General features: G+C 41.3%; 2 protein-coding genes and 1 non-coding gene across 3 annotated transcripts; 2 read left to right on the forward strand and 1 right to left on the reverse strand.

Annotated features, from left to right (window-relative positions):
• Nucleotides 1-97: 97 nt before the first annotated feature.
• Nucleotides 98-2,238, forward strand: LOC133730030 (trihelix transcription factor GT-2). The gene is made up of 2 exons (XM_062157679.1): nt 98-506; nt 945-2,238. Exons 1-2 carry the CDS (start codon nt 238-240, stop codon nt 1,954-1,956), a joined length of 1,281 nt encoding a protein of 426 aa, XP_062013663.1. The 5' UTR covers nt 98-237; the 3' UTR covers nt 1,957-2,238.
• Nucleotides 2,239-6,642: 4,404 nt separating this feature from the next.
• On the forward strand, nt 6,643-8,302 carry LOC133731482 (nuclear transcription factor Y subunit B-6). Its single transcript, XM_062158845.1, has 2 exons — nt 6,643-6,694; nt 7,644-8,302. The coding sequence occupies exons 1-2, from the start codon at nt 6,643-6,645 to the stop codon at nt 8,300-8,302; spliced, it is 711 nt and encodes a 236-aa protein (XP_062014829.1).
• A 256-nt stretch (nt 8,303-8,558) lies between these two features.
• On the reverse strand, nt 8,559-8,630 carry TRNAT-CGU (transfer RNA threonine (anticodon CGU)). Its single transcript has one exon. It is a non-coding gene; the product is annotated as a tRNA-Thr (tRNA).
• Between the last annotated feature and the right edge of the window lie 1,737 nt (nt 8,631-10,367).

The raw sequence follows: 10,367 nt of genomic DNA on the forward strand, positions 1-10,367 counted from the left end.
TTGTGGCTGCCTGGCACGCTTTTCGCACGTGAGACAGCTGTAAATTACTTCAAAGCCTCTCTTTTAATTTACCCTTGTCAATTAGCCTCGCCCCCCTCCTCTCCCTCCATCTTCATTTTTCACCCACCCTCAACCAAAAAAACCCTCGCCGCTATTACCGTACACCACAACTTCTGCTTCTTCTTTTCCATTTTTATTTTTTTTAATAAATTACCAATATTTACTGAGGAGGAGCCTATGGAGGTGTTGACCGGCGACCGGAATATACCAGACCCAGCAGCGGCAGCGGCAGCGGCAGCAGAAGAAGAACAAGTCTTCCCGGCGCACATATCCCCATTCTCTGAGACACACCAAGTTGTCTTCGCCAATCCAACGGCGGCTGCTATGACTATGACTATGACTATGACGCCGCAGAAGCTCCGTATCAGGTGCAACGGAAGGTCTCCTGCCGTCGACGCAGCACCAACTCAGCTAGATCCGCCCCAACTCGGCTCCGCTGACAACGGGTCAGTTTCTTCTTCTTCTTATCTCCTCCTCACTCTAAAATTGTTTATCTTTTCTTTTTCCTTTTTTTTTTTTTTTAATTTTTTGTTAACATTAACGGATTGACGAATGTGTGTCAACTTTAAAGGGTTTATCCATTTTCTATTATTCTTTTCCACTTTATAACACTTGGTATGGTATACTATGCTTTTTTTTGTTTTGTTTTGTTTTGTTTTGTTCGATTAGGATAGAAAGTACCGAACAGGTAGGTCTGCTCCTCGTGTAAAAGGTAATTTTGGAAAAATAGCATAAAAAATAGTGTATTGAAAATCACTTGTCATATGTTAACAATGTTTAGGATGGTTACTTTATTACAATTTTGTGTATGATTTGGTTATACATTATAATAAGCTCGATCATGTCTGGGTATGACTGTTAGAACTACTTCACTGTATCTGCAGCCTGTCACCACATAATGCTGATGAGCATTTTAAAGCACAAGGGGTAGTAGAATTCGTGAATTGGAAGCAGAAGAGGAAGAGAACATCATCTTGTACTAGTACAAGAAAAAAGAGCAAAAGGCTTGAAATGCTCGAGCATTTTCTGGAAAGTCTGGTAAACAAAATGATGGAGAAGCAAGAGCAGATGCATAAGCAGTTGATAGAGATGGTACAAGACAGGGAGAAAGAGAGAATAGCCAAAGAAGAAGCCTGGAAACAGCACGAGTTGGAGAGAATCACAAGGGATGAGGAGGTAAGAGCCCAAGAGACATCGCGCAGCCTTGCCCTCATTAACTTTGTACAGAGTTTGTCGGGCAGTGATGTTCAAGTTCCCCAACCAGCACCACTCGTAGCACAACCAGTGGCAACAGTACAACCTCCTACTTCCAATCAATATCATCAACGTGTGGAAGAAAATAAAAATCTTCACAAAGACACAGCGATTGCCAAGTGTATTGCAACACCAACTGATAAAAGATGGCTCCAATTTGAAGTACGGGCACTCATAGCGCTGCGGACTAGTTTGGAACATAAGTTTCACACCCCAATTAATTCTAGCCATGGATCTCTATGGGAGGAGATAGCTCTTGGGATGAACCGTATGGGCTTTGATCGCTCAGGAAGGAAGTGTAAAGAAAAATGGGAAAACATGAACAAGTACTTCAAAAGGGCAATCACAAATGACAAGAAGCGTCCTGCAAATGCTAAGACTTGTCTGTATTTTAATGAATTGGAGTTGCTCTACAAAAACGGACTTCTAAATCTGGGCAATGGCTTTAGTCCCACAAGCAGTCTGGGGAATGGCTTTAGTTGCACAAGCAACCAGAAGCAGACCAAGAGTGAAAACGAGTCCCAACAGTGCGTGCTCAGCAACGTTGACACTAGTCTTCTAACTTGTGCCACAATACCATCGGTGTTAAATTCAAATGAAGCTGCCGAAAGAACGAGAGCAGTGGTTTCTCCTGCTCTTTAATGGCTTATCAATGGATAGCGTTCAGTGTACCTGATGTTGATCTCCTGTCCTGTCTGATTTTCTGATTGTAATTTTCGTCCACTTGTGTTATATCCCTGTTGAAGCTAGCTTTAATTGTATGTTCTTTTTACTTCGTTATATCTCACCACTATTAGCTTTTAAGGAATTAGGAAAGGAGGCGGGTGAGTGTTGTTGGCAATCGAGTCATTGTTCTGTTTGTGAATGCTTGGATGTATTAGTGGCAATGAAATCTAATGAAAGATCAGGCTCTTTAGAGGTTTAGTCTTTATTCTTGCATGGTTGTACTCTTTACCGGTCACAGATTTGACATTTTTTTACTCATATAAATCAAAACAATGTTCTCGGGCTGGCAAAATTTGAGTTTATCAGTATGAGGAGTGCCATGGTGGGAAGAAAAAGTTGATTCCTGGGAAGTTCTATTCCTAATGCGTGCATTGCTCTCTCTCTTCTGTATCTTGTTCGGTTAAACCAGAAAAGTAGAGAATTGCTTTCTACATCTCGTGCCGATGTCTCTAACCCGGTGAAAATGTTTAAACAAGACGTTGCTTTGGTTTGTTGGTGTGCGGGTAGCGGCAAGGAAATGAAATTTAAGTTTACAGAAGTGAACAATCACTATCTAAAATGCTAAGGAAAATTCTACAATGTGTTAACGTATGACATGCATGCAATTGCCCTAAAAGTGGTAAAATGAGTCCTCAAAATAGTAATATTAGTCCTCAAAGTGGTGACATGAGTCCTTAAAGTGGTAAATTTTCTTAGTTACCACATGAGTCCTCAAAATAGTAATATTAGTCCTCAAAGTGGTAACATGAGTCCTTAAAGTGGTAAATTTTTTTAGTTTACCATATGAGTCCTCAAAATAGTAATATTAGTCCTCAAAGTGGTAACATGAGTCCTTAAAGTGGTAAATTTTTTTAGTTTACCATATGAGTCCTCAAAATAGTAATATTAGTCCTCAAAGTGGTAACATGAGTCCTTAAAGTGGTAAAAATAGTTGATGTATGAGAAATGTTAACATACCATAGATTTACCCAAATGCTAAATGCAAACTGAAATAAGATGCAACTCAATCTCAACCATGATCATTCATAGATGACCAGCGTCACAATATGAGTAGAGAAAACACATCACTTTGTAACCAAGATCAAGTAAACGAAAGTAGAGAAATGTACTAATAGCAATATAAATGTGGCTCAAATTTTATTCAATACTTGCAGATTACATCAAGTAGATAGATGCATAAACGTGACGGAAGAGTACACGACGTCATTTCGATGCTTGGTGGAGGAAAATGATAGCCAGCACCAGCACAATCGGAATCACAAGCAGAATAGGATACGATGAGGGGTGAAGAGGCCCCATGATCAATGGCAGAAACAATAGCCACAACCAAACACAGCAATATGGCTACTGTCATGGACACGTTCTCGAGTAGGGAAATTTTTCGCTTTCCCTCAAGTCCGTGATGGCGCCTTGCTGCCCCCCATATGACAACAAGACCAGCCTAGCACACCTCAGAGTAGAATGTGCTTACACTCAAGTGTTACGCTGCCACCCAACACTCAAAGTGGACACCAATGTGTGGGTGAATGTTTCAATCGACAAGACACACGAAATACGGGGAAACCCCAACCCTTTATTACTCACACTAACAAAAGGAACTCGTGTTGGATCTCCACAATACAACCCCTATTGGATGTTGTTTAGAGTCTCAACACACTCGGCTATTTATAGAGGGCAGCCAACCCTCGGAAGTTGACAACCCCAACTTCCCTAGGTACGTGTGTCGAGCACTCCACACTTTTCTCTTACGGTTGACATCCCCAACTGCCTAGGGATAAGATCGCTTAACTAGTCGATCTTGTGGTTGACAACCCCAACCACCTAGGTTTATCCAAAGGGGAGTTACTCAAGGTAACTTCCTCCAACTACCTTTGGATAGGAGCTAATAACCTATGCTAACCGCCGCTTGCATCGCCCTTGCATCAGCTTGCTTGCTCGCGCTTGCGTCACGCACTTGCAGCTTGCTTGCTTGCTTGTCAGCATGCCATCCTCGACCCTCGCTGTGCGCTACCCCTGGCAGTCCCTCGCACAGGCCATGCATTGCCTACTCTCAATGCCATGGTCTTGCCATCAGTGCTTAGCGAGGTTAGCCCTCGAGTTTCCCTCCTTGCCTGCTGATGGGCCAATGTTGGCTTTGCTCGCTGCCTGCATGCTTGGCTAGCGAGGCTTGCCCCCTCGAACACTGGTCTTCCTTGCCTTGCCTTCCTTGGACAACCCTTGCTGCCCCTTGACACTCGAGGTAGGCGCAAGACATGCCTTAACCTCGGTGCTTTTACCCCTTGCACCTTCAAGGGTGTAACAGCTACCATGCTGCAGTCATTTAGTTGGTCCATCCTAACTTCAAACTTCAAACTAACAATGTATGTGTGTTGAATTTGAATAAAAGTTTCCAGGGAAGGAGTGAGGAACCCCATGGACGTGGGTGTATACAGGGACGGAATCAGGAATTAAAATTGGGGTGGACTAAATTTACCTTAGGTTGTCAAGAAATTTTTTTTTTTTTCTAAAAAATTTGGCAGAGTCTACCTTGTTTTGATGAAATATTTTTTTTTCGATAATTGAGCCAGTAGGGCGAATTATATTCATCAAAAGCCAGAATAGGCCATTACATACCCTTCCGCTGCCATTTAGACAGACAAGAAGATAGTGGTAGTACCCACAATGGTACATAGAAAATAAACCCACTCATTGTACAATCAATACGTAGACATAGCGGGATCCCCCCTTTGGTACTACGCCGGAGGCGCTAGAAGGATCTGGTCCTCCCAACCGAACTATTACCCAGTAAATCTAGTCGCCTAGAGACCTCAATTGGTGTACAACTAGAGACACTGAGAATTAAGTCGACAAGACCAAAACCAATAACTAAAACCTAGATGCACATAAGTGCCTAGATGCAGACAAGTGCCTAAACTGTCCCTGAGAGTAGGGAATTATTGAAAACTAAACAAAATAAGTAGGGTCTAGGTCAAAACCCCAGCCCAAAAAAATTCGCAGCCCAAGAATGGAACCCAGCTCAGGCCCAACAATGAACACCTTGACGCAAGCCCACAGTCCATCTTCCGCCTCAATGGTCGACCACTTCCACCCGGTACCAGATCTCGCCGCAGCAATCGACACCAGCCCTCGCCACTGCCACTGACGCCAGCCTCGCCGCCGCACCACAAGCCCGACCTCGCTGCCTCAAACCACGTCAAAACCCTATCGAACCACGTCGAAAACCAGTTCGATGCAATCTGATCCAGGACGCCGCCACCGCCGTCCAGCCCCTCCATCACGATGCCGATCATTGGGAGCAAGGAGGTGCCTCTGCGACGCTCGACCCACGTTGTATCGCCGCCCACTAAGCCCAAGATGTCTTCCGGTACTCGTCCCAAGACCATCTAGAGCCGGACTCAAGCCTTAACCCCTCTCCAAGACGCTGCCAGGTCTCTAGTTTCAAATTCCCGTCCGGCAGCCGCGTCAAGCATGCGTCGCCGGACAAGACAAAAGTGGCAAACCCTAGACCAAGAACCAGTCCGGGTTTTGTGGAGCAGTTTTCTCCGTTCTTCAAAGTTGTGTTGGAATTGATGGAATATTTTAATTGCATAACACTTGTTAAAACACGTCTAAACAATTGCTCAACTCTCAACAGTCATCTTTTTAAACAAATTTGCCACTATTTTGGACAATTGGGCGTCAATAAAATAAATTCAATATCTTTCCCTATGCATCAATAAAACAAACCCGATATTTTTGGCTACTTGCTAACAATTACAGCAAGAAAAATGAAGAATTGAAAATAAATCTTGAAATCCCCAATTTATAACCTAAATTTTAATCCTAATGTCTCAAAAAAATTTGTATTAGAACAAAATGTAAACTCTAATACCTGGGGATTGCTAAATCAATAAGATTATTGGGTGCTTTGGTGCTCCTTGTGGAGTTGTAGAGTTCATGACAATAAAGAGAAGAGAGCGACTGAGGTTTAGAGCAAAAAATGACTAAGCAGAGAGAAGTTCACAACAAAGAGATGGAAAAAATGGACGTTATTTATCAACTTTTCGTTTGATGATGTATATATAACTTCTTTTTTTAGGGGTGCTGCTAATAATACATATATATTAAATTTTTTTTAATCAAAAAGTTGGGGTATATATAACGTTCATGGTATCTTTTGGTGTAGGGTTACAACGTTTGGCTAGTTAGGGATGCATGCAGACTGATTATGAAAGTACACCCTTTCGCATGTAACGTACAGTCGCTTCATTATACGGTGGAAGGAAGGCAACTGTTGCCGGACGGAAGGGTGCGTCGGATCGGAACAAACCCATTTCCGTTTGACGTATGGGCCGTGAAAAAGCCCACTGCTTGAAAGTCCATTCGGTAATTGCATTATGCTGTCGAGCGGTGAAGAGACCATTTATTACCGGGCTCCTCGTTCAACTCGCTTTGCCACGTGGGTTTTATTTTTTGAATTTTGAGCACTATAATTAATGTTTTTTCTTTTCGATAACAAGAGCACTATAAAGGTTGACACTTGCCAGCTACTAGCTTCCCACTCCTAACTTCTTTCCCTTACGAATCAAGTGTATTAGAGAAAAAGAGACAGGCAGAGGAGAAATGGAACAGGGAGGTTTCCATGGCTACCAAAAGACCCAAAACACGAGCTCCGGTAATGTTAACATATAATTTGTGCCTTGTAGATTTTTCTTATTACTTTAATACATTTCTATTACCTTGTTTGATTTTAGGAGGGGAATCTTTCTAAAACGACTTTTGATGTTTCTTTGTTTCCTGCATGAGTGATCATATGTGGTGACTATTCTGATCTATTGCATGTATATCCGTTTGAAGATGCTTGTTAGAAGGGAATTTCTACAATCTTTTAGTTGACCTCCTAATGAATTCCCCTCATCTTGTTTATTTCATTTCCAATCGATCGAACATGTTTTGGCTTTCTTTATCCCTTGATTTACCTCAACACGACATCCCACATTCTCTTCCCCCTTGGCTCTCCAAGCCTAGATCGCTCATTTTTTTTCGTCTATGTATAGAGTAGTAAATATTAATTCTTATTAGTAATTGTAACTCTGGATTTTTTTTCGTGCATTTAACTAATTATGATGGAAAATTCTGTAAATAAAGAAAATAAGGTTATGATGGAAGATGGATGATGCGTGAATTTAGATTAGAAAATTGAAGGTCGAAAATGAAAATGGGGTGATGAAAGTGTTAGAAAACTATTTACAAGTGGCAAGCATCATTCATGCAGTTTTTAACCCCACTCGAAACAAGTGGCGACCATGCATACATTCTCAAGCCTCTTGGGGCCCACTCCATCTGTCTCCTGGATACCTTTGGCCTCGATTTCTGCATGAAGTTGCAGCGGTTTCTTTCTTGATTGATTGATGAAGCTTTTCCAGTAAACTAGGTCTTGACTCAATTAATTATTACTAGCTAACCCATTCGTCTAATCCACAAACCCGGTCAGTTCCTGCTCTCTTTCTTCCCAATTCAGGTTCAAGTCCCAGTAGACCACTTAAAATTAGATTCAAAATGAATTCAAAACCTAGATGAAATTTATGATTTGATTCCTCATGAGCTTGGTAAATCCATGTCAGGGCTGAAACTGTCAGAGATCAACATGAGGCTGGCTGAGATCAGCCACACCAAGAATAGCGCTGCTATCACCAACAATGGTGCTGCTGCTGCTGATGAGAATGAATGCACTGTGCGAGAGCAAGACCGTTTCATGCCCATTGCCAATGTGATCAGAATCATGCGCAAGATCCTGCCCCCGCATGCCAAGATCTCAGATGACGCCAAGGAAACAATCCAAGAGTGTGTCTCAGAGTACATCAGCTTCATCACAGGGGAGGCCAATGAGCGTTGTCAGCGTGAGCAGCGCAAGACCATTACTGCCGAAGACGTGCTGTGGGCAATGAGCAAGCTGGGGTTCGATGACTACATTGAGCCCCTCACTCTCTACCTCCACCGCTTCCGCGAGATGGAGGGAGATCGTGGCTCCATGAGGGCCGAGACTTTGATGAAGACTAGTAGTAGGGCAATGACTGCGGCAGAGTATCATGCAGCTGCAGCAGGCTCTTTCGCTGGTTTTGCTCCTTTTCATCACCATGGCTTTTTCGGATACTTGAAGGATGCGTCCATATCCAATGGGGCAGCTGGTACATCTTTGTCCCAGCAGGCTAATGCTGTTGCTGCAATGGCAAATGGTTATCACCAGGCATCACATTCCCAGTATGATGATAACAATAAGTGAAATAGTGTTGAAAACAATAAGCAGTACGTACGTTGCTTCATGAACTACTAGCTAGATAGTGATCATGATGAGTACTGTTTTAGTCACTACTATGTACTGGTGAAAGAACCTAGCTAGCTTTATTGGATTTGGGGTGTTGTTGTTTAACAAACGCAAATGCACATTTTCAATTTGCAATTTGATTCATTTGGTTGGAAGTGTGTCAGGCATGTTTTGAACTGGTGACCAAAAAAGGTCAAAAACATCGATACAAGCTAGCTCCCAGCGAGGATCGAACTCGCGACCTTTCGCTTACGAAGCGAACGCACTACCACTATGCTATGGAAGCCAGATGTCAGATTTTAAATAGCTTACGTTTTAATAATATGTCATTACTCTTCCACCCTAAGTTCGAAGCTTACCCCAACAAATTTTATTGTTTTTTCTTTGGGGGAAAGCGAGTTGGGCTCTTCGGGATGATCACGGAGATGCCTCAAAGCCTATCTCTTCCTCCTTTGGCATTTTCTTGTCGCCGCTTCCACTCAGGGCCTTTAAACGTTCTCTACTTACAGTATCTAAACAACATCAAGCAGTTTTGCCAAGCAACCCAAGTTGTTATTAGATAAAAAAGATCTCAAAAAAGAATAAAGCAATTAGATACTCACTATTCTCTATCCTTCCCTTTAAATCCAACCATATTTGTGCACAATTGAGTATAAATTAATTGACCAATGAAACATCACTTTCGTACTTTTTATATTGTGTAAAGTAAACTTAAATGAAGTTGAGAAAAAATTAGAAACTGCATTTTCAATATCAGTTATATATTGTTTGTTTTTAGGGTCAACTTTAATAAACACGAGATTGAAAAAAGAGCAAAGAATGACTATATGTATTCTCATTATCATTCGGTCATTTACGCTTAGCGCATAATCCCAGTGTGACATATTTTAATATTATTGTATCTTCCCACCATACCCACCATTTTCTAGTTCTACGGACATTCCTCTCTGAAAGGAGACTTGGGAGACTGGATGATGAATATCGACCAAGAAGGATTTACCACTAGCAGGAAATGTCCAAAATGATGACATTTGAGACATTAAAGTTTCCGGCTAAATCTATTTTGTGCATGCCTTGCTCCTACCACTGAGAAGCCATCTCTTTGAATGATAAGAACACAAATTAACCGAAATCTAGTTGATCATGCATTAAAACAAGCAATAGTTTTGAGCGTATCCATGGTACAGGACACATTGCCCCACCACAATCTACATTATCATACAAGTAGACGTCCCCTTCCTTCAAGATATTCTAAGGAAAGACATACTTGAATGGTTAGTACTTTCCTTCAGAGGGACCAATGAGTCTCATGGACCATAAGCATGTCATTTCGATCGATAATAAATTGTCAAGAGTATTCTCTTAGATTCTTTAGGGGCACTTAGCAAGCATATAAGTCGATCAGAGAGTAAATTTGTATGTATAGGGACATGTCTGAATCTCAAACTTTCACATTAAGTGAAAGAAAACCCTTATCTCATCTCAACTTCTAAGATATAAGGCATGCTCTCCGAAAAATTATGCACTATTATTTTACCAAAATCGTTATTCGTCAATGACTTAAAGATGACTCTGAGGATTAATTTTTTTGAATAAAGTAATTGTCGTAGTGGTGTATACCTTGACGGGTCCTAGAGTACTAGTATTAGAGACTTTAATTTGTACCCCCACCGATCTCTCTCAATAATTTTATATATTTTTACATGTAGCTCAAATAATTAGAAATTCACTAATCTCTCACGATTATACACTGTTGATAAATACAAAGCAAAGTTATAATGTTACTTTAATGGGGGTAATGAATGCTTTATGCTTGCCGAGTAAAACTAATGATCTAGCTTTTTAGGTAATTCAGTAATGCAAGAGCTTCCATAAGAGAAGAGGAAATAGGACACGAAGGAAACTGGAATGCTTGATGTGTGTACCAAACGAGGAATCAAATCATACATAAAGCATGTCAAGACGTTTTCCATATTTATTGTCAATTTTGGCTTATGATTTTACAATTATACCCCATAAATAA

Source organism: Rosa rugosa, chromosome 2, assembly GCF_958449725.1.
Source record: "Rosa rugosa chromosome 2, drRosRugo1.1, whole genome shotgun sequence".
NCBI classification, from domain to species: Eukaryota; Viridiplantae; Streptophyta; class Magnoliopsida; order Rosales; family Rosaceae; genus Rosa; species Rosa rugosa.

Bases quoted from the DNA above. Each gene is read 5' to 3' on its own strand.
- LOC133730030 (XM_062157679.1), top strand. From the start codon at position 238: ATGGAGGTGTTGACCGGCGACCGGAATATACCAGACCCAGCAGCGGCA. The intron at 507-944 runs GTCAGTTTCTTC...CTGTATCTGCAG, and splicing joins CTCGGCTCCGCTGACAACGG to CCTGTCACCACATAATGCTG.
- LOC133731482 (XM_062158845.1), top strand. From the start codon at position 6,643: ATGGAACAGGGAGGTTTCCATGGCTACCAAAAGACCCAAAACACGAGC. The intron at 6,695-7,643 runs GTAATGTTAACA...AATCCATGTCAG, and splicing joins GACCCAAAACACGAGCTCCG to GGCTGAAACTGTCAGAGATC.